The 24,916-nt window shown below is 41.8% G+C and overlaps 1 protein-coding gene across 8 annotated transcripts in view; it reads right to left on the bottom strand.

Annotated features, from left to right (window-relative positions):
• Window positions 1-24,916, bottom strand: part of kiaa1109 (KIAA1109 ortholog) — a 487,987-nt gene that overhangs the window by 12,219 nt on the left and 450,852 nt on the right. For all 8 annotated transcript variants that reach the window (XM_080193511.1, XM_080193510.1, XM_080193515.1 and 5 more), the window contains 6 exons: window positions 23,132-23,285; window positions 17,566-17,723; window positions 15,210-15,402; window positions 14,472-14,689; window positions 14,117-14,368; window positions 2,262-2,465 (listed from right to left, as the gene is read on the bottom strand). In XM_080193511.1, the coding sequence (XP_080049637.1) occupies window positions 2,262-2,465; window positions 14,117-14,368; window positions 14,472-14,689; window positions 15,210-15,402; window positions 17,566-17,723; window positions 23,132-23,285 (1,179 nt within the window). The remainder of the gene's footprint in view (window positions 1-2,261; window positions 2,466-14,116; window positions 14,369-14,471; window positions 14,690-15,209; window positions 15,403-17,565; window positions 17,724-23,131; window positions 23,286-24,916) is intronic.

Raw genomic sequence — 24,916 nt, 5'->3', positions numbered from 1 at the left:
AGTGAACAGTGTTCAGTAAGGAGAGGGACTATGTTTTTGAGGATGAGAATGTGATACAGACTGATGGAGGAGGTAGATGTTCTGAGGGAAGATGCATTAGCAATTTTGAAAAACCAAAGGGTTAGTAAGTCCCCTGGGCCAGATTGGATACATCCTAGGATACTTTGGGAGGCAAGCGATGAGATCACGGAGCCTTTAGCTTTGATCTTTGGATCCTCACTGTCCACAGGAACTGTGCCAGAGGACTGGAGAGTGGCAAATGTTGTTCCTCTCTTCAAGAAAGGAAATAGGAATGACCCTAGTAATTATAGGCCAGTTAGTCTTACTTCGGTGGTCGGTAAGTTAATGGAAAGGGTCCTGAGAGATAAGATTTATGACTGTTTGGAAAGATGCAGCTTAATCTGGGATAGTCAGCATGGATTCGTGAGAGGTAAGTCCTGCTTCACAAATTTGATTGAATTCTTTGAGGAGGTAACTAAGTGCGTAGACGAAGGTAGAGCAGTATACATGGATTTTAGTCAGGTGTTTGATAAAGTTCCCCATGGTAGGCTCATGTAGTAAAGAAGGAGGTATGGGATAGAAGGAAATTTGGCCAATTGGATAAGTAACTAGCTGTCTCATAGAAGACAGAGGGTGATGATGTAAGGAAAATTTTCAGATTGGAGACCAGTTACCAGCGGTTTACCACAGGGATCAACGCTGGGTCCTCTGCTATTTGTGATTTGGAAGAGGGGGCTGAATAGAACATAGAACATTACAGCGCAGAACAGGCCCTTTGGCCCACAATGTTGCGCCGACCAGTTAAAAAACAATGACCCTCTAACCTAAACCAAATCCTTACCATCCATAAACCTATCCACGGATCTCTTAAACGCCCCCAAACTAGGCGCATTTACAACTGCAGCAGGCAGGGCATTCCAATCCCTCACCACCCTCTGGGTAAAGAACCTACCCTTGACATCCATCCTATAACTACCACCCCTTAATTTAAAGCTATGCCCCCTCGTGCTAGCTTTCTCCATCCGAGGAAAAAAGCTATCACTGTCCACCCTATCTAAACCTCTAATCATCTTATATGTTTCAATAAGGTCCCCTCGTAGCTGCCTTCTTTCCAGCGAAAACAACCTCAAATCCCTCAGTCTCTCCTCATAGGACCTCCCCTCCCTACCAGGCAACATCCTGGTAAACCTCCTCTGCACCCTCTCTAAAGCCTCCACATCCTTCCTATAATGTGGGGACCAGAACTGCACACAATACTCCAAGTGCGGCCGCACCAGAGTTTTGTACAGTTGCAACATGACGCTGCGGCTCCTAAATTCAATCCCCCTACCAATAAACGCCAAGACACCGTATGCCTTCCTAACAACCCTATCTACTTAATTCCCAACTTTCAGGGATCTATGTACACATACACCTAGATCCCTCTGTTCATCCACACTATTCAGAGTCCTACTGTTAGCCCTATACTCTACACATCTGTTATTCCTGCCAAAGTGAATTACCTCACACTTTTCCGCATTAAACTCCATCCTCCACCTCTCAGCCCAGCTCTGCAACTTATCCAAGTCTCCCTGTAGACTAAGACACCCTTCCTCACTATCTACCACACCTCCGACTTTGGTGTCGTCAGCAATAATGGGTCAGTAAATTTGCTGATGACACCAAGATTGGTGGAGTAGTGGATGAGGTGGAGGGCTGTTGTAGGCTGCAAAGAGACGTTGATAAGATGCAGAGCTGGGCCGAAAAGTGGCAGAAGAAGTTTAACCCTGGTAAGTGCGAGGTGATTCATTTTGGTAGGACAAACTTGAATGCAGGTTACTGGGTCAATGGTAGGGTTCTGAAGAATGTGGAGAAACAGAGGGATCTTGGGGTTCATATCCACAGATCTCTGAAGGTTGCCACTCAAGTGGATGGAGCCGTGAAGAAGGCTTATAGTGTGTTTGCATTTATTAACAGGGGGTTAGACATTGGTAAGAGTTGGACATTGCATTCTTAAACCCTTCCTTTCCCCCACCCCAATGTTGGTTTCTTACAAGTTCTTGAAAATGTGCAAGACCAACTTAGGGTTACCCTAATGGGATGCGTGCACGGGTGGGCCACGGAGAACTCCCATTTCATGCTGTTACGACATTTAGAATTTTTTTGGGAACATTTCACCCATAATCTTCTGCTACTTGAAATCCTTACTTGAAAGTAAATCAAAGGATGTGAAGAACTGAAAATGAAAAATAAGTAAGTTATTAAGTTATAAACTTGCTTACCTTCGTTTCTCATAGCAGTAACATAGTTGAACCACTCCTGTACAGTTGCAACACCATGTGGTGGGTTTTCATGACGACGTCTAGTTATTTTGGTGATTGTTGCCATTGGACTTTCTAAAGCACCACCAGGCTTTGTAACCATTGTATTGTGTCCCAAGTGAAAGTCCAGTGTTTGTACGATATATGTTGAATGATCACTGGCACCTTCAGGCAGATCAAAATGACAAATGTGATTAAATATAATTAAGTAACAAGCTTATAATTTTTAAGAATGGGAAATATCCTAATTAACAATTTGCTTTCCTTCAAAATGAAAATGTCAATGCATTTATACAAGCTATTCAGTTTTACTTTAATCATTACAATTTTCAATTGTTTTTGTTTAATAGATAAAACAATTAGTAAAATTAATAAATTAGGTATTGTTTCAACTATTTATATTTCTAGTACAGGATAAATTCAAACAACTTAACCAAGTGACTTCTGCTCAAGAAGCAACCTTACCGTGTTAATTCATTTCAACTATAGGTATATCTCTGGAATTTTTAATCAGTCCTTAAAACAATGGATTGGAGATATGCTTGTTTGAAACAGGATTGTATGAAGTACAAATTGGAATATTCACTCATGGTCTGTGAGCAATTTGGGTAAATCTGATGGCAGGAACTGATCTTCTGGTGGGCAATTCTCAGTATTATCATAATTATCTGAGAACAGTGACGTGATGTAATTGATCATAAGATATTTTATGACACTACATCAAACAAATGTAAAACTTACATTAAGATAGACATAAAAATAGAGAGATATAAAATGCATAAAAATATAAAAACAGAAATGTTTAGTTAACCTCATTGAAAAATTAAAACAGAAGAAGATCCTGAAGAAATATTGCTTAAATTGTAAGTAAAATTGGAACCAAGATGTTTTAAATACTTAACCAGCATTATAATAATCAAGAAGGAAAGTTTGATAGCCTTCTTATGACACATTATTGTTTCTAAAAATAAAATCAGTCTAGCTTTTACTATTTTATCCAACATTCAAAATCTCTATTGTATTCCTGATAATACAACTACACATCTTGGTACACAATTTATTCATCACATTGAATTATTAAACAAATGCTTCACTTCAACAGATGAGTGTTCAGCAAGTACTGGATATAAAATGTACAGTAAGACTCGTAAAAGTAAATTAATGGGAAGTAAGATAGTCACAAAATTCATTTCCATCTATTGAGGAAAAACACAGTGGAAAACAAATTGGAGACAATATTCCTGACATTAGAATAATTGTACTCTCATCTTACAAAGGTAGCAACATAGTACAATAAAGTTATATCGTTATAACACGTGTTCAGTAAAGGTGCACTAAACAATAATCATCCAAACACGTAGGACTAGTCGCATCACCACTATGTGAGCAACATTAGCCAGCCATTTTCAAAGTGAGTTACATCCTGAACATTTTCCCCCACTACCACTATATCCCTTGGCATCTTTAAAATCCAAATATCTGCTGATCTCTGACTTGAACATACTCAATTACTAACCCTATACAGACCTTGGAGGTAGAAATTCCAAAGATTCACCACTCTCTGAATATAGGGATCCTTCCTCATCTCAAACCTAAATGTTCTAACTGTTAATGAGTGGGATTCTCCGATCCCATCCATGGCCACCTTGCTGCCAGGGAGAATTGAGAATTTGACATTGAGCCAAAGCTCCAGTTGCTGCAGTGGCACTGGAGAACCCAGCCATGGTAAGACGACAGAGGTTTTTGGTACACATCTCCAGGTTTGACAGCACCCTAGCCAGGGGAAACATTCCTCCTGTGTCTACCTTGTTGAGCCTTGGAAGAATTTTGTATGCTCGATTGAAATCACTTCTGATTTTTCAGAACTCGACAGAATATAGGCTGAATTTCCTCACTCTCTCCTCATATGACAATCCCGTCATCCCAGGAATCAGTCTGCTACACTCCTTCAATGACAAGTATATCTTTCCTTAGGTAAGGAAAACAAAATTGTGTATAATATTCCAGGTGCGGTCTCACCAAATTAGATACAATTGCAGCAATACCTCAACTCCTATACATCAATACTCTTGCAGTAAAGGCCAACGTACTATTTACCTTCCTAATGGCTTCCTGCACCTGCGCGTTAGTTTTCAGTAACTCAAGAACACCACCACCTAGGTCCCTTTGGAATCAATACTTCCTTACATCTCCCCCTTTAAGAAATATACTACATTTCTGTTTTTATTACCAAAGTGGATAACTTCACATTTTTCCACATTATAATCCACCTGCCATGTTCTTGTCCACTCAGTGGGTGGAAATCTTATGAAATTTATTCTTAAGTGCTGGCTCTTCCAGGAAAAACAGCATGCAGCTCCCCAGATTCTTCGACAAAAAATTCTTCTGGCCTCTCTGATGCCATTACACTGGCACAGTGGTGGCCTCCCTGGCTCCATGAAATGGGGATACCGTTTTTAAAAGGCGCTGTGATTTGTGAGCTACAAATAAATCTCACCCCCACCACCACCCTGCATGCACAAAGGTAACCCTCTCCCCACCTCTGGCACAGATACAAGAACTTCCCCCACAAGAACTGGGGCAACTTCCCACCTACACATATTAGTGCAACCACCCTAACCCCTCCCCATCGACCAATGGAGTTACTCAAGAGCCCACTCCTACACTGCCAGGTTAGCAACGGGCACTGCTTGGACACTCCACTTGTAGGGGCTATGCTGAGCTTTGCAACCCCAATTCTCCTCAACTGCTTCATATTTTAAAATATTTTTAAATGTTGTAAATCTCCCCAACGTATCAGTATTTGGAAAGGGGTAACATTTGATGGGGAAGCCCTGTAATAACACTTGGATTTAATGCAATTTATTGAAATGCTAAAGGGAGTGAAAAATTGGAAAAGAGATCTTGCTGGTGGTGAGCAGGATTTTGTGCCTACATCACTGTCTGCATGCACGGTGAACACAGGCATAGAACCATCTCAGTCTGTCTAAGTCCCCATGAATTCTCTTTGCACCCTCCAAACAACTCATATTCTCCCCCTAGTTTTCTGTCATCACCAAATTTGGAAATATTACATTTGGTTCCACATCCAAATAATTGATATAGATTGTGAATTGCTGGGGCCTAAGAATGACCCATTTATTCCTACTTCACATGTTTCCCCTTACCTATTATACAAGTTATATCTTCAAAAAGCTGCCAACAGGTTTGTCAAACATGATATCCCATACAAAAATCCATGTTGACTTTGCCTAATCCTACCATTAAGTATCCACTGTTACCACACCCATTATAATAGATTCCAGAGTATTTGCTACTACTCATGCCAGGCTAACAGATCTGTGCTTCTCTGATATCTCCCTCCCTCCTTAAATAGTGGGGTAACATTTGCCACCTTCTAATCTGCAGGAAATATTTCAGACTATAGACACATATCTACAGACACCTCTTTCAGTACTCTGGGATATGGATCATAGGTCCAGGGGACTGATCAACTTTCAATCTCATTAATTTCTCCAATACTATAATTTTACTAATTCTAATCTTTTTAATTCCTCATGCTCACCAGTTCCTTGGTTTTCTAGTATTTTTGGGATGATTTCTGTATTTTCCTCCGAGAAGGTAAATACAAAGATTGGAATTCTCTGGCCGTTAACACCAATGGGATTCTCTGGTCCTGCTGATGGAGCACTCCTTGCTGCAGGTTTCCTGGTTGCATGGGGTGTCTTCAATGGAGATTCCCATTGACAGCGGCGAGACCAGAAAATCCCACCACCAATGAATGGTGTGCCATCTCCATCAAGAAAAACACTGTGGGGAGGCCAGAAAATCTTGGCCAGAGTATTTATTTAGTTTCTCTGCCATTTCCTTACTTCCAGGATCCACATTTGTCTTTGCTAGTCTTTTCCTTTTTACATACCTATAGATACGTTTACAATTTTTTTTACTTTTTTGTCTGTTTACCGTCATACTCTATTTTCTTTTTTTTTAAAAATATCTTTCTTCGTCCTCCTTTACTAAATTTTAAAATGCTCCCATTTCTCACACTTACTACTTTTTTGGCTACTTTATAAACTTCTACCTTTGATATAATGCAATCTTTAACTTCTCTTGTTAGCCATGGTGGGTCACTTTGCTGGGTTTTTGTGCATTAAAGGAATTATTTAATGTGTATTACTTATTTATATGTTAGCCATTGCCTGTCTACCATGCGTTTCAATGTTGTTTCCCAGTCTACCATGCATTTCAATGTTGTTTCCCAAACCACAATAGCCGATTTATCCCTCATACCTTAATGGTTTCCTTTGTTTAGGCTTAAGACCCTAGTTTCAGATTGAATTACATCACTTTCAAATATGTAAAATTCTAACAGATTGTAGTCCCTCTTTCCTAAATATTCCTATACAATATTATTAATTAGCTCTTTATCATTACAAAATACTAGATCTAAAATAGCCCATTCCTCAGTTGGTTCCACAATGCACTGCTCGCAAAGAACATCTTACATAATTTCTAAGAATTTGTTCTCCACAACATTAGTAATTAGGTAACACAGTTTATATATAGATTGAAATCCTTGCAATTACTACTCTTGTTACACATATCTCTAATTTCCTGACTTACATGGTGATTTACATTACCACTGTTTTGTGACTTATAAACAATTTCCATTAATATTTTCTGCACCTTTGTTTCTTAGATCCACCCATCTGATTTCACATCTTGAACTTTGGAACTAAGGTCCTCTCTCATTACAGTACTAATGCCGTACGTAATCAACAGAGCTATCCTACCACACCATCTTTTCCCAGCTTCCTGTGGTTGGCACAGTAGCACAGTGGTTAGCACTGCTGCTTCATAGCTCCAGGGACCTGGGTTTGATTCCTGGCTTGGGTCACTGTCTGTGTGGAGTTTGCACATTCTCCTCGTGTCTGCATGGGTTTCTCCGGGTACTCCAGTTTCCTCCCACAGTCCAAAGATGTGCGGGTTAGGTTGATTGGCCATGCTAAAATTGTCCCTTAGTGTTCTGAGATGTGTAGGTTAGAGGGATTAGCGGGTAAATATGTAGGGATATGGGGGTAGGGAATGGGTGGGATTGTGGTCGAAGCAGACTTGATTGGCCAAATGACCTCTTTCTGCACTGTAGGATTTCTATGATTCCTGTACTTTCCTGAATGTCACATATCTCAAATTGAGATTCAGGTCCCAGTTTTGGTTTTCTTGTAGCCACTGTTTGTATCTCTGTAATAGCTAATAAATAATACATATGAATTTCTATTTGAGCTGATAATTCATCTGTCTTATTGCAAATGTTGCAAGCAGATACAGAGCCTTTAATTCAATTCAATTTTTGTAAACTCTGTGCCTTCAAAGAGAGCTGATCACAATCCCTTTCTGTCATACTCTATTATTACCTTTATTGCTACCTTGATTTATTGCCTTTCCATTTCCGTTTAATTTATTCAGTCTTCTGCTACAAGATTCCTTCCCCCCAACTGTTTATGTTAAAGCCCTCTCTACTTCCCTAGTTTCATGACTTGCTAGATCACGGGAACCAGCATAATTCAAGTGAAGGCCATCCCAATGGTATAGCGCTCACCTTCCCCAGTACTGATGCCGGTGTTCCATGAACTGCAACTGATTTCTTCCACACCAATCTGAGACAAATATTTATCTTTCTAGTCTTATTTATCCTATGCCAATTCACAATTGGCTCAGGTATTAATCCCGAGATTACTACCTTTCAGGCTTTGCTTTTTAATGTAGTGCCTAACTTCTCATACTCCTGATGCAGAACCTCTTTCCTAGCCTTACCTATGTCATTGGTATCCACATGGATCATGACAACTGGATTTCCCATTACAGGTTCCTCTCCAGCCCTGAGCAGTTATCTCTAACCCTGGTAGACAAGACAATCTTTTGCATTTTCAGTCTTGGCTGTAGAAAATAGTGGAGCAAGATTTTACCACTTAGCCATGCTTGGCAATCAGTGCGGCGAGCTAGGAAGCTAAAAATCCAATTTGCGAAATGGTTTGTGATCTTCCTGGTCCTTTCTGAATGGCGCAAACTGCTTTGTGCATAGTCTATTGAAATCCCAGCACTCAGAATCTTCCAGCCTTTGGGCGAGGCGCCATAATGGCAAGAATCACTACTGGTCTTTGCTAGTGCAGACCTGGCACAATGGTCACAATGGTAGCGCGTTGCTATTGAGGCCCCAGTGAGTGGTTGAGGGCAAGGCAGGGCAGTGTTCATCAGGCAGGGCCCACTGTACACTCTGGCGGTGCTCATCAGGCATTTCAGCAGTGGCCACCAGGCACCCAGAGGATACTGCCAGTTTGTCAGAAGCAGTGCCAAGGGATGGGGCGAGTGGGGTTCTGCAGGGGAGATTATAGATGGTGGGTCAGCATGGGAGGGTGGCAGGTCTGAGGTCATGATGGGGGGGCTGTGTCAGGGGTTCGAAAGAGGTACCCACTAGGAGGACCCTGATGCCCCAATGCAGGCGACCTGTGTCTGGGGCGGGGGGGGAGGAAACATGCCACCAATATGAGAGGTGAGGTGGTAAGGTGCAGGTCCTGATGTCTTGGGGGATGGGAGGGGGTGCCCTTGCTAAATGAGCCCGAGCTTTCTGAAGCTGGCTCACCAACCCCGACCCCTCAGTACCAGCACACAATTCACTACTGAGTGTTGAAAGATTGCAATGCGGAGCACGTGAAAGACCGGCGAGGTTCATCCCATTTTTCTCACAGTTATGACATGTAAAAATATTTTGGGAAAATTTCACCCAGTTCTATCCCCTAACTACACTGTCCCCTATTACCACTCCATTCCTTTCAATTCCCCCAAACTAAGTTTTTTTGAACTCATCCACACTACAACACTTATTCTTGTCTGCAAGAACCTCAAACTTGTTGTTTAATTGCAAGAGCTAAGGTTCCTTCACTCCTATCTTCGTATCTGCTCCTGTTCCTGACCACTGATCAAATCATACACTAACCTAATGGGTGTGACTGCCTTCAGGAACAAAGTGTCTGGATAACTTCCCCCCTCTCTGATGCGTTACAATGTTTGCAGCTTGGCTTTTAGCCCATTAATTCTGAGCAGAAGCTCCTCAAGCTGCAGACACGGGTGAGCTGCTGGTGAGGTGCCTGAAAATTGGAGAGTGGCAAATGTTGTGCAGGGAAAAGCCTGGGAACTACAGGCCAATGAGCCTCACATCTGTGGTGGGTAGATTGCTGGACAATATTTTGAAAGACAGGAGCTACCGGCATTTAGAGATGCAAGGACTGATTAGGGACAGTCAGTACGGCTTTGTGAGTGGAAAATCATGTCTCACAAATTTGACTGGGTTTTTTGAAGGGGTAACCAAGAGGGTAGATGAGGGCAGTGCAGTTGATGTTGTCTACATGGACTGTAGCAAGGTCTTTGACACAAGGTACCGCATTGTAGGTTCTTGCATAAGGTTAAATCTCATGGCATCCAGGGTGTGGTATCTAAATGGATACAAAATTAGCTTCTTGACAGAGCCAGAGAGTGGTTATTGAGAGTTGTTTTTCAAACTGGAGGTCTGTGACCAGCGGTGTGCCTCAGGGATCAGTGCTGGGCCCACTGTTCTTTGTCATTTATATTAACAATTTGGAAGAGAATATAGGGGGCATGGTTAGTAAGTTTGCAGACGACACCAAGATTGGTGGCATAGTGGACAGTGAAGACAGTTATCTCCAATTGCAATGGGATCTTGATCAATTGGGCCAGTGGGCTGACAAATGGCAGATGGAGTTTAATTTAGACAAATGCGAGGTGATGCATTTTGGTAGATTGAACCAGGGCAAGAACTTACTCAGTTAATGGTAGGGTGTTGGGGAGAGTTAGAGAACAAAGGGATCTAGGGGTACACGTTTATAACTCCTTGAAAGTGGAGTCACAGATGGACAGAGTGGTGAAGAAGGCATTCGGCATACTTGGTTTCATCAGTCAGAACATTGAATACAGGAGTTGGGACGTCTGGTTGAAGCTGTGCAACACATTGGTAAGGCCACACTTGGAATACTGTGTGCAATTCTGGTCACCCTATTATAGAAAGGATATTATTAAACTAGAAAGTGTGCAGAAAAGATTTACTAAGATGCTACTGGACTTGATGAATTGAGTTATAAGGAGAAGCTGAATAGACTGGGACTTTTTTCTCTGGAGCATAGGAGGCTGAGGGGAGTCTAAAACTAGAGGGCATAGGTTTAGGGTGAGAGGGGAAAGATACAAAAGTGTCCAGAGGGGCAATTTTTTCACACAGAGGTGGGTGAGTGTCTGGAATAAGCTGCCAGAGGTAGTAATAGAGGCAGGTACAATTTTATCTTTTAAAAAGCATTTAGATAGTTAGATGGGTGTGTTAGAACATAGAACATTACAGCGCAGAACAGGCCCTTCGGCCCATGATGTTGCGCCGACCAGTTAAAAAGCAATGACCCTCTAACCTAAACCAATCCCTTTCCATCCATAAACCTATCCACAGATCTCTTAAACGCCCCCAAACTAGGCACATTTACAACTGCAGCAGGCAGGGCATTCCAATCCCTCACCACCCTCTGGGTAAAGAACCTACCTCTGACATCCATCCTATAACTACCACCCCTTAATTCAAAGCTATGCCCCCTCGTGCTAGCTTTCTCCATCCGAGGAAAAAGGCCATCACTGTCCACCCTATCTAAACCTCTAATCATCTTGTATGTTTCAATAAGGTCCCCTCTTAGCCGCCTTCTAACGAAAACAACCTCAAATCCCTTAGTCTCTCCTCATAGGACCTCCCCTCCATACCAGGCAACATCCTGGTAAACCTCCTCTGCACCCTCTCTAAAGCCTCCACATCCTTCCTATAATGTGGGGACCAGAACTGCACACAATACTCCAAGTGTGGCTGCACCAGAGTTTTGTACAGTTGCAACATGATGCTGCGGCTCCTAAATTCAATCCCCCTACCAATAAACGCCAAGACACCGTATGCCTTCCTAACAACCCTATCTACTTGATTCCCAACTTTCCGGGATCTATGTACACATACACCTAGATCCCTCTGTTCATCCACACTATTCAGAGTCCTACCGTTAGCCCTATACTCTACACATCTGTTATTCCTGCCAAAGTGAATTACCTCACACTTTTCCGCATTAAACTCCATTCGCCACCTCTCGGCCCAGCTCTGCAACTTGTCCAAGTCTCCCTGTAAACTATGACACCCTTCCTCACTATCTACCACACCTCCGACTTTGGTGTCATCAGCAAATTTACTAATCCACCCAGCTATACCCTCATCCAGATCATTTATAAAAATTACAAACAGCAGTGGTCCCAAAACAGATCCCTGAGGCACACCACTTGTAACTGAACTCCATGACGAATACTTACCATCAACCACCACCCTCTGTCTCCTATTTGCTAGCCAATTCCTGATCCAATTACCTAAATCACCCTCAATCCCATACATCTGCATTTTCTGCAGAAGCCTTCCATGGTGAACCTTATCAAACGCCTTACTAAAGTCCATATATACCACGTCAACTGCCTTACCCCCATCCACCTCTTTGGTCACTTTCTCAAAAAACTCAATAAGGTTAGTAAGGCACGACCTACCCTCCACAAAACCATGCTGACTATCTCCAATCAATTCATTACTCTCCAAATAACTATAAATCCTATCCCTAATAATTTTTTCTAAAACCTTGCCCACAACAGAAGTAAGACTCACCGGTCTATAATTCCCGGGGAAGTCTCTGTTCCCCTTCTTAAACAATGGGACAACATTCGCTATCCTCCAATCTTCTGGCACTATACCTGTGACCAACGACGACCTGAAGATCAGAGCCAGAGGCTCTGCAATCGCCTTTCTTGCCTCCCAGAGAATCCTAGGGCAAATCCCGTCCGGCCCAGGGGACTTATCTATCTTCAAACCCTCAAGAATATCTAGCACATCCTCCTTATCAACTGCAATACTGTCCAGTTTACAACCCTGTGACTCAGTGTTCTCCACAGCTACATTTATGTCCCCCTGCGTGAACACCGAAGAGAAATATTGGTTCAATGCCTCTCCAATCTCTTCCGGCTCCACACATAACTTCCCACTGCTGTCTCTAACTGGCCCTAATCTTGCCCTAACCAACCTTCTGTTCTTAACATATCTATAGAACGCCTTAGGATTCTCCTTAATCCTAACAGCCAAAGTCTTCTCATGTCCTCTTTTAGCCCTTCTTAACTCACTCTTTAACTCCCTCCTAGCCAATCTAAAGCTTTCTAGTGCACTACCTGAGCCCTCAAGTCTCATCCGGACATAAGCCTCCTTTTTCTTTTTAACCAGTGAATCAATTTTTTTAGTGCACCAAGGTTCCCTAGCTCGACCAATTCCTCCTTGCCTGACAGGGACATACATATCAAGGACTTGCAGTAGCTGCTCCTTGAAAAAACTCCACATTTCAGACGTTCCCATACCCTGTAGTCTCCTAGTCCAACCTATGCTTCCTAATTCTCTCCTAATAGCCTCATAATTACCCTTCCCCCAGCTAAAACTACTGACCCGAGGTTCATGCCTATCCCTTTCCATCACTAAGGTGAACGTAACCGAATTGTGGTCACTATCACCAAAATGCACACCAACTTCCAAGTCTAGCACCTGGTCTGGCTCATTTCCCAGCACCAAATCCAATATTGCCTCACCTCTAGTTGGCCTATCTACATACTGAGTCAAAAAACCTTCCTGCACGCTTTTACAAAAACTGACCCCTCTAATGAGCTAGAGCTATAGCTATTCCAATCAATATTAGTAAAGTTAAAGTCCCCCATAACAATTACCCTATTACTTTCACTCCTATCCAGGATCGTCTCCGCAATCCTTTCCTCAACCTCTCTAGAACTTTTAGGAGGTCTATAAAAGACTCCCAACAGGGTGACCTCTCCTCTCCTATTTCTAATCTCAGCCCATACTACCTCAACAGACAAGTCCTCATCAAACTTCCTTTCTGACACTGTGATACAATCCTTGACTAATAATGTTACCCTTCCCCCCCTTCTACCTCCTTCTCTACTCCGACTGAAGCATTTGAACCCCGGAACCTGCAACAACCATTCCTGACCCTGCTCTATCCATGTCTCTGAAATGGCCACAACATCAAACTCCCAGGTACTGATCCACGCTGCAAGTTCATCCACTTTATTGCGAATACTCCTCGCATTAAAGTATATGCATTTCAAACCCTGCTCCGCTCCACCCCCACGATGCCGTGCATTGCAGTCCCCATCTATGCCCCCCTCACTTTCATCCCCGCTACTCAGGATCCCACCCCCCCTCTGAATCAGTTTAAACCCCCCTGCATAGCCTTTGCAAATTTACCCCCCAAGATATTGGGGGGTAAATTTACCCCCCAAGATGTTGGGTATAGAGGGATATGGGCCAAATGTGGGCAATTGGGATTAGCTTAGGGGTTTTAAAAAAGAGTGGTATGGACAAGTTGGGCAGAAGGGCCTGTTTCCATGCTGTAAACCTCTATGACATATGTGTTAGTGATGAATCACCTGTCCAGCCACCTTTGTTGTGTTAAGAAAATTTATTTTTTTAAATTAATTTATAGTTTCCTTTTTTTTTTAACCGAACTCCCTCACTCACCAAATCCCAGTTTCATACTCTTTGCACTCAAGCACCACTCTGTGCAGACAACAACTAAATCCACTTTGCTTTAACATGAAAATGCCAATATAATTGCAGGTTTATATGCACACCTAGGATTGGAATATTACTTCCTTATTCCATTCCCAACCCAAAGCTGTTTCTCACTTACCATCTTCCCAAATTTTCTGAGCCTCAGTCCAGAAAGCAATGTTGGGCTCCTCAAGGTGGAATAACGCCCAAGACTTTGAACGGAAGTTTGGTCCATGAAAACATGCCAGTGTCATATGATTTCCATGCAAGCTCATAGATCCACCCAGTTGTACTGCATCTTCAGGCAAAGGCATTTGAAAAAGGGAGATCTGGCATCCAGCAATCACTTTGAGCACTTCTGGCCAATGGCGATGATGTGCTGCATCAAGCACTGCCAACAAAAGACAAAACATTTAGCACAGAAGTAGCCTAAAAATGTCTCTTTTTTTACGTTTATAAATTTCTTTCAAGAAAATGAGGTTGGTAATTCTTACAATGTTCACTAGAACTTCTCTCCACATTTATTACTGGTGTTTTTGGAGGCAGGTACTGGACAGGTCCCCATGTAGATAGGGCTCGTTTGCTGGTATCAAATTGCTGAGTGAAAAATTCCTGCAGTTTCATTCCAATTTTAATTAGGTCTGGTGTGGTTGACCGCGAGATCATCACCTGGAAAATGTCCCATTGTAGATCTCCATGAACAAAAACTTCACTGGAGGGGATGAGAACAAATAATTAAAATGAATAATTAAGTAAAAAATACTTCCTTGTTACCAAATGAACCCATTCCCAACCCAAAGCAATTTCTCAATTATCATCTTTCCAGACTTTCTGAGCCAAAGTCCAGAAAGCAACGTTGAGCTCCTCAAAGTGGAAAAAGGTCTAAAATTTTGAAAACAAATTCAGTCCATGAAAACATGCCAGAGTGCATTTAGGAATTTATAAAAAAAATTCAGGGGTACAAATTCAACTGCTCCAAACATTCCCAGAGAATTGTACATTCTTATTCATTTAAACAACAGTTAAATATTCATACCCCCAAAATCTGAGTGTATATGGCATATTCAAAGACATTAATAAGTATTTTAATGCAGGATCTTTCTATTTACGAAACAGAACAATAACATAGCTCAAATCATTTGCAACTGTAACGAAAGTTATAATTGGGTGAAAGATTCTCATGCATAACCACAGCACATATAATTATACCCATAATTATGAAGTTCATATACCTTTTTTCAGTCATGCTCAAATCTACTGTATTATGAAGATTGACCTTCCATTCATCTTGTAGTTGTAAATCTGCATTGCTGAAAATTCCCATCAGGATACTAGATCCCATATAATCAACTCGTGCATCAGTGGAACCCAATGTGATCTGGATTTTATGACTGGGTTGTTGGTTTGGGTGTTCTGAGATGTGAGCTTCAAACAATAATTGAAGTTATTTTCCATCAATTTTAAAGTATCAGTACCATTAAATTGAAAATTCATTTTGACATGTAGAGTCATAAATGCATGAAAATCTAAAAAAAAATTTTGCTGCCTCCTTACATTTCTTACTTATAGAGTAAAGCAAATCAGAAAATTATTGCTAGATCAAATTAAAACTGAACAAAATATAATTGATTTATAATGATTGTGGTATTTTCCTGTAAATAGTTTTGAAAATCACTGAAAACCTCCTCCCATAATTTTTCCTCTTTTTTTGCTTTATGACCTCCAACTTTCTATGTTGTGCATGTGCACAGTTATTACGAGTGATACCAAATAAGCTTAAGCTTTTGTGCACTTATCAACCAGGTGGGGGGGAAGCATCGATTTTAGATGTGGTAATGTCACAAGTTGTTCGTCCATCGTCAATGAGGACCTCGACACCATTAGTCATTTTGAGGCTGGTTGCAGTGTCTCCAAAGATGACTGATCAGGCCAATTCAGGCACGGAATGTCACATGAACTAAGAAGCCAGAGGTTGAGGCAAGGTTCAAATCATGAGGCATGGCTTTGCATCTCATGGCAGCTGGTAGAATTTAAATTCAAATGATAATTGTGCAATTGGAAACTAGTCTCAGAAACAGTGAGCGTAAAACTATCAATTGTCATTTAAAAAAACATCTGATTCAGTAAGTCTTTCCTTTAAGAAGACAATGTGCCATCCTTATCTGGTTTGGCCTACATGTGACTCCAGACCCACAGCAATATGGTTGACTATGAACTGCCCTCTGAAATTGCCCAGCAAACTACTAAGTTCAAAGGTAGTTAGGAATGGGCAATAAATGCTGGCCTTGCCTGCGAAGCCCATATCCCATAAAAGAATAAATTAAAAATTATGACTAAAATTTAAATTTTAACTATATATAAAAATGTAAGTAGGTTTATGGCTGATCTTCAGTCCATATTTAGTAACACTATGTGGAACACAAGCAGGCAGAGGGGTGTTAAGAACTCAACACAATCATGTTCCTATGTTCTACTTGTGAATGAATGCCAATAATTTAAGTAGGCCCAGCTGCCATGTTTCACACAGTGATGGGGCGCATTAAACATTAAATCCAGCCTATGATGTCTTTCGTGGCATTCTGTAGTATCACTGGAGCAGATTTTAAACAGGAAAATTAAGACCAAGTGGCAATTATCAATGACATCTTTAATCAACACAATAATTCCACATTAACAGTTCGAGTCCAAGCTCTCTGAATAATCAGCAGTAAATGGGTTCCTGAGACTGGGTTTATGAGAAATAAATTATTTGGAGATTGGAGGGGTTGGGGAGTTTATCGTTGGAGGTTAATCAAAATTTGCTGTCAAAATAACAGTGGGACGAAGGGCAGTTGCTGATATTTTGCAATACATTGTGCAGATAATTCCGACAAGGGAAAATGTGCAGTTAAATGCACATAACCAAAAGCTGCTGTTTGAGTTATATCACTCCACTATAAGCACTGTGATGATGGCATTTCGCCATCTTTCTCACCAATGATAGCCACTGGACGTATCATGAAATTTCGGTATTTGTGCCAGAGATAGGAATTAAACCTTCCAGGTATTTTGGTCTAGTCATATCTAACACATTCTTTTAATGACATGATAACTAACCTCTGTTCCAATGAAAAATAACAATCACAATTGTAGCATAACATTTATTCAGGCTGAGATTTTCAAAGAGATTTAAATGCCGTTAATTATAAAATATAGCCTTTTTTCTTACTTTTCCTTTGCTTCTATTTTTGCTTTTAATCCAAGTGTTCTTTCACTCTTTTTAATTTTTCTGTGACTAATTTGACACTGAATTCACAGTCTTTTGTATGTTTATTTCTCAATTCTTAAATTTCACTGGTGAAGGAGATAGCCTTGTTGGTTGTCCTGCTCACTCAGGTACAAGATGCCCTGCTTCCCTTGCACGGCACTGTCAACTCAGACTTTCAAGATGAGCAAAAATACCATGGCCTGAAGGATGCAGGAGCATGTCTAACTCAACAACAGCAGATGTCATTTGATGCCCTGCCACAGCAAATTTTGGCCCACTAATACTAGAAAGAGTAAAAACATTGATGGATTATTGCAAGTTATTTATGTTGTGAAACTTACAAACCATCTCCAAAGTGTTTACATCTATAGTGCCACCAACAACTCCTCCCTTGGAATCTAGTTGAGATCTTCCTAGACCAACGGACATTGATATTTCTCGGTCTCTGTTACTACCCACTGATAGTCGCCCCTGGCTTTTTAATCCACTAGTTGTCCATCTAAAACAGAATAAATAAATATTAACAGTACATGTTAGGAAATATATGTTAGAAAGAGGTATTTATTTATGCAATTCTCCTGCATCAGCTGAAAACTACTGAAAGTAAATCCATCAAGAGATTTGATTCCAAGTCATCATGCCAATTTTATCCCATTTATTTTGTTGAAAAATAATTGTACAGTATATAAATCTTCTCTCCAAATATAGCCACAATACATGAGGCAATAATAAACAAGTAGGATGCTAGGTCGTATTGCCAAATTAAGAGAGTTCAAATTCTCCCTTAATTTGTTGTTAAGCTAAAGCTGTACAGCATCTTGTTAGGCCAAACGTTGTGTATTGAAATATAGTTCTGAAATTTATCTGTGGCTAGTTTGCACAATTAAGGAATAAAAATTTACTTTTAAGTGTTTGATTTTAAAACAAAGTAGATTTGGACAGGTTTCAAAAGCCATAATCAGCAGACGTGTTTGGAATGTTTTAATATCAGATATCTAAATTGTTATCCGTGAAGATTGGGAATTTGCAAGTCATTGTTCCATCCTGGGGGCTGCCTGCAACATTCATACTGCAGGGAAATACAGGAATCTTCTCCTGCAGAGCTTCCCATGAATCTAGTGTGAAAGCTACATGTAAATAAACTTCCATATAAACTAAGACACAATTCCACCCAGGCCCTATCCCTGTAACCCCATGTATTTGCCTTGCTATTCTGACCTGTAAATGTAAACATAATGCTGCATAGCACTTCACATAGATAAAGAAATAATGCTGAGTGAAAGGAAGATATACATAAGGGAACGTAGATAAAGACAAGATGAAGGAGATGAGTTTAAGGGATGATCTTAGAACAGGAGGTGATAAGATATGCTAGAGTATGACAAGAGGCACACATTCACGCTGTGAGGGTCAGAAAGGATAGTAGGACTAGGGGGCACAGCCTCAAGATAAAGGGGGGGGGCGGTTTAGAACGGAGTTGAGGAGGAACTTCTTCACTCAAAGGGTGGTGAATCTCTGGAATTCTCTGTCCGTTGAAGAGGTGGAGGCTACCTCGCTAAATATTTTTAAGACGCGGGTTGATGGGTTTTTGATAAGAGAGGGGATTAAGGGTTATGGGGAGAGGGCGGGAATGTGGAACTGAGCCACGACAGATCAGCCATGATCTTATTGAATGGCGGGGCAGGCTCGAAGGCCTACTCCTGCTCCTATTTCTTATGTTCTTATGATGTTCAAGGATGTATGGAAATATTTACATGACGGGTGTGGAAAAGGTTGCCAGAAAATGTGTCTGAGACCATTATGCTGGACTCAATAAAACAACTGCTTCAGTTGTGGGGAAGCACAGTGGTTAGCACTTTTGCCTCTCAGCGCCAGGGGCCTGGGCTCGATTCCAGCCTTGGATGACTGTCTGTGGAGTGTGCACGTTCTCTGCATGGGTTTCTTCTGGGTGCTCCAGTTTCCTCTCACTGTCCAAAGATGTGTAGGTTAGATGGATTGGCCGTACTAAATTGCCCTTTAGTGTCTAAAGATGTGTAGCTTAGAGGAAGTAGAGTAAATGTGTGGGGTTACGGGAATAGGGGGTGGGGTAGCCTAATAAGATGCTCTTTTGGAGTCGGTACAGATCTAAAATGCCAAAATGACCTCCTTCTGCACTGTAGGGATTCTATGATAAATTCTTCTCCTTCTTGGGCAGTCCCTCAGGACCGAGGATAACTTTCTTCCACTCTGGGACTGTGGATCTTGAGATGTCATGAAAAGTCAAATGCTGAATCCACACACACTGCCTCAGGTGGGGCAGGGAGTGCTTGACAAAGAGGGAGGGACTCGGTTGGTATGCTCTTTCCACTGTTTGTGCTTGGCTTCCATCTGGGCCTGTTGGAGATGTTCAAATGGTTGGCACTTTTATGGATGTCTCCTCCATTTGAGCGGTTCAAGAGATTTCCACATATTGATGGGGTTGTTGCATTATCCTTGGAGATTTCAATGCCAGAGTTGGGAGGGGAATAGACTTCTGGAAAGGCGTGAATGGGAACAAAAGCGTATAGAAAACTAACATCAGTGGAGTCCTCCTTCTAACTATATGCCTAGAACATGGCTGAATCATAATGAACATTCGGGCTGCGATATTCCCATCCCACTGCACTAAAAAATTAGTGCAACAGATCGGACAATCCTGCGGTGGCTTATTTGAGGTGTTTGTGCGAGCGTTCGTGCCCTGCCTGTATCGTCCAGCACTGGATTTGCAGCGGTGTCTGCTCTGCACTGGAAATCGGCAGGAAGATGCACAGACCATTTAAATATCATTTCAGTATTATGTCTAACATGTGTAAGATGGGTATAGAGGGGTATGGGCCAAATGTGGACAGTTAGTACTAGCTTTCGGATTTTAAAAAAAGGGTGGCATGAACAAGTTGGGCCAAAGGGCCTGTTTCCAAGCTGTAAGCCCCTATGACTGTATGAGAGTATGATTAACAGGCCTGAATCTGAAGTCTCCAGGCCTGCTAGTGTCTCCCACCCCGCCAGAGTATTTCACTCCAGTGGGGATTACACTAGCTCCCCACCCCACCATAGTGAAGGGGGTGGGGGGGAACAATCAGGGGCCCCCAGGGGGTTAGGTGGGTGGTGCCCTCTGGGCATTGGCACCCTGGCAGTGCCAGCCTCTGCCCCCTAAGACTGCCCAAGGGGCAGAGTGCCAATGCCCAGGGGGCATCTTAGCACTTCCACCCGGCATAGGGCAGTGCCAAAGGGGCAGGGCCTATGGGGGTGTGGGTGGGGGTTGCACTGCCATTCTGCAGTCGGGATTGGTGCGGCAAAAAGGGAGGCAAGGCCAGCGATCAGTGAGGCTGGCGGATTGGCACTGTGCGGCTGGAGCTGGTTGGGACTGTGGGGGGGGGGGGGGGTAAGGGTATTGTTAGGGGTGGCGGCTGGAGATTGGGGGGGGGGGTGGAGGGGTCTGGGCTGGGGGCAGGAATGGTCAGGAGGCCAGCAGTCAGGCAGTTGGGGGGTCGGACAGCTGGTGTTGCAGGGATCAAGGGGATAGCCAGTGATTGAGCTGGCCAGCAATTGGGAGGCAATCAGTGTGGGGCCCTGAAAGATCAGCGCATGCACACTGGCCCACTCAGTGCACTGATTTCAGCCTCTGATATTCAGGCTGGTGACCTTGGAGTGTGGGAGATTCTTCTCTCAACTGCCACTGAGAAAACCAGCATGAATTACTCCAGTCTTCACACAAATTCAACACTTAGAATGTTTTTGGGAGAATTCCATCCCCTATTTTGTCAGAGATGAATACAAGACCTCATGGCAACACCCTTGTTCCAGACATTGGGATATGTCATTATCTGAGCAAGGGATTGCGAGGATGCTTGTTACACCCATGCCATGACGAGAACTGATGACTGCTGGACTGACCATTGTCCAATCTGGGTTACTATCTCGATCAACCTGGCCCAAAAACCACTGTAGCAGCAGGAAAATAAATGTCAAAGAACTTAGGGCTTTCCCGAAGAAAGACCTATTCAGTCAGCGCGTCATAAGCAACCTGGCCACACTCAACGAACAGGAATCACAGAATGTCCAGTGTCTGGTCTGCCCTTAAATCTACCATATCAGCACCTGCAAAGATACTCATTCTTGCTTTCTTTACCAGGAAACATCAAGACAGGCTTGTTGAGAAAGACAAAGAAATCCAGGAGTTATTTTCTTGAACTGGACGCACCATCAAAATTTGAAGGAAAGAAATCACGTCTACAAACAAACTAAGACAATGGTCCGTCAAATAAGCTGATCTAAGGAACAAGATGGTGAGTGCAAAGAGTAACCAGAAATCCAGCAACTCACCAACAGCCATGACTTGCATGAATTCTCCAATGCACTCAAGACCCATTACGGTTCTAGCAGCCAGGGACCTACCCCAGCGAGAAGTATGATGGGAGTGGCACTCATCAAGGACAGAGGGGTAGCAGCACTTTGAAGAACTCATGAACCTAGACTCAGGTTTTGACTTGAGTACCTTCAACTGCATCCTATACCTGGAGTATTGTGTGCAGTTTTGGTTTTCTTAGCTGAGGAAGGATATCCTTGCTATAGAGGGAGTATAGGGAAGACTTACCAACCTGATTCCTGAAATGGCAAGTGTGTCATATGAGGAGAGACTAAGTTGGTTAGGATTATATTCACTGGATTTTAGAAGAGTGAGAGGGGATCTCAGAAACTTATAAAATTCTAACAGGGTTAGACAGAGTTAATTCAGAAAGAAAGTTTTCAATAGTGGGGGAGTCCAGAACTAGGGGTCATAGTTTGAGGATAAGGGATAACCTTTTAGAACTGAGGTGAGGAGAAATTTCTTTACCCAGAGGAAGATGAAAGTGTGGAATTCACTACCACAGAATATAGTTGAGACCAAAACATTGTCTGATTTCAAGAAGAAATTAGATATAACTCTTGGGGCTAAAGAGATCAAGGGATATGGGAGGAAGTGGGGGGGGTGGAATCAGTTATTGAATTCGATTAGTCATGATCAAGATGAATGGCGGAGCAGGCCGAAGGGCCTACTCTTGATTCTAGTTTCTATGTTTCTACCCACCACCACCTCAGCACAATCTCAGTCTGACATCAGATTTAAACGACCATTCAATAGATAAGAACCAATAAGGCTGCTAGCACAGACGGAATCCCAACATTGAAGAGCTCTGACTGGAGTCACATCACAAATTCCATCCAATGAGAGGCAAACAACTGCATCATTTTGGATGTAGACAAGTGGCGATCGAGATGCATTAGATCAAATGGATGGAAGGGTCTTCTTTATCACAACCTATTTTGTGATCTTATTTATAATAAGCCAGCAATAATGTGTCACAAATGAGTACAATATTCTGTAGCGATCATCTTTTGATAATACAATATACAGTTGGTTCAGTTAATCGGCTAGTTCGTGATGAAGAATAATGCCAACAACATGGGTTCAATTCCCATACCAGCTGAGGTTATCCCCAAAGACCCTGTCTTCTCAACCTTGCTCCTAGCTTGCAGTGGGTGATCCTCAGGTTAAATCACCACCAGTCGGCTTCCCCTCTTGAAGAGGAAAGCAGCCTATGGTCATCTGGGACTATGACCTTTATACTGAGATCATGCCAGAAAACAAAAACTCAAGAAAATTCTGAGACTGTGACCATTTGGTAAATTAAAATTTAATACTTGATTATAAACAATAGGAATAGAATAAAGACAGCAAGTCTGTAAATTTTAAAATTCAGATACTGTTTCTTCCTGCTCTATCCACACAGTGTATATAACTCATTCTCACAATCTTATTTTAGAATGAAAAATTCTGCATATTTACAATATATACATCTTCTAGAAAAAGACACAAGAATTGTATTCATATAAAACTCTGCAACTTACGTGGTATTCCCCATGACATTACTCATATTCATTTGAACATTTAGTTGTTTCAGATTGATTGCAAAAACAACTAATGTCTCCCAAGGTGCGGTTTGTTGGTTTGCTGTCTTTCCATTCTTATTAAATGATGGTGCAGTGATTTTGGTAACGGAATCTATCAACAACAGGAGAATATTTGCATAAATGTCAACTATAAATAAAAAGATAATGAATACATGCAGTATGTTTAGAGGATTCCTTAAAGTTGAATAAGGAAACAAATAGGTTAAAATTATAATCAAATTATTTACTCTATTGTAGGCTATTATAAAATTAAAGCACATCCATCTTTTTCCAGTGGGCTACCTATGCTATTTCTATTTTTACCACACGTGCTCATTTTGTATCTGTGCTTTGTAACTATGGGCAGTGGAGGACAGCAATATTGGGACTCATGTGGCATGAACAAGACCACTATGGGAATAGGTAGTGGGGAAGACAATGAACAATCTGACAGATAAAGAAGATGTCTCGCCCACAGAGACAAACAGCATAAACCTGGCAGCACTAATGGGTATCACTAATGGAAGGAACATCATTGAAATTAGTGCTAGAGACTTGCCACATGATGCCGTAGGGTACGGAAGAATCAATCTCCAAATTACATTCTGGCTTTGCAGAGATCATAGCAATCATTCTGTCCAATATGGACTGAGTTGTCAGCTCCAAAAATTTAAGCAGAAATGCTTACCTGTCACAGTGCCACTCCTGACAGCTCTCACAGCTTCCAAGGAAGCCAAATGGCTGCAATCTAGGTTTCAGGAGCCACAGTTGACAGGGGTTTCTACAGCAACACCACTTAAGCAATCTATTTTCATGCAGAGAAACAAGAGTGCCAAGACACCCATGACTTTGTCTCTTTGTTTGCTCTTGGTCAACTGCATGTTTGTTTTTTTTTCTCCACTACCTCATCTCATTGTTGCCTTGTCCATGCCTCATCGGACAGCTGGCCAGACTGCTCTTGGTTTATGCCAAAATGCGGTAGTCTGCCACCCAAATTGTAATGCTGCCCTGATAAGTCCTCAATAGAAGCTCAACAATTCGCCAACTAGTCATCGATGAGGCGCCGCTGGGGTACATAAATAAGCACACCAGTTAGGCCTTAAGGGCTTGCACAAGGGCGATTCATAATTATTTAAGATGGTAGTAAGTAGGCAGGGTGGCAAGGATCAAGAGACTCTTGGTGTATTGAGGATGGTTTAAATTAAGTAGTCCTCAGGAGCTATTCTCAGAGTTCTGACAGCTCTGAATACTGGCTAGTCAAAGCCTCTCTTCTCCCCTCATTCATGCTCCTCTTGTTCTTAGTGTACATCTAGTTGCTCTGGTGGTGACAAAAGCTAGTCCTTCATGATTTCAAAATTATGGAGCACACAAGAAACAAATATCTTCTGGGGGAAAAAAAATCAATAAAAATTGAACTGATTAAAATTGGAATTTTTCAAATTTACTTTTCAAAGGGACCTTCATTGATCTATATTTCAGAGATCAGGTAAGTCAGAAATTGCTTATTTGAGCCAATGGAGAAACTGTGATGGTAAATTACTGTTGCAGACAAATGCAATGTGCTGTCTGACAATTTAATACAAGACGCACTATACACAGGCATTTTAATCATGCTGATTATTTATATTGTTACTTTCCAAATTACTAAGTTGCAGGCAAGCAAAATACTGTCACTTGCTGCATACCACACCAAGTAGCATAATTTCCAATCAATACAACAAAATAATTCTGTTTGCACGTTTC

This window comes from Carcharhinus amblyrhynchos, chromosome 1, assembly GCF_965287045.1.
Source record: "Carcharhinus amblyrhynchos chromosome 1, sCarAmb.v2.hapA, whole genome shotgun sequence".
NCBI classification, from domain to species: domain Eukaryota; kingdom Metazoa; phylum Chordata; class Chondrichthyes; order Carcharhiniformes; family Carcharhinidae; genus Carcharhinus; species Carcharhinus amblyrhynchos.
Note: the sequence above shows the minus strand (reverse complement) of the source record. Positions and strands in the feature narration are given on the sequence as shown.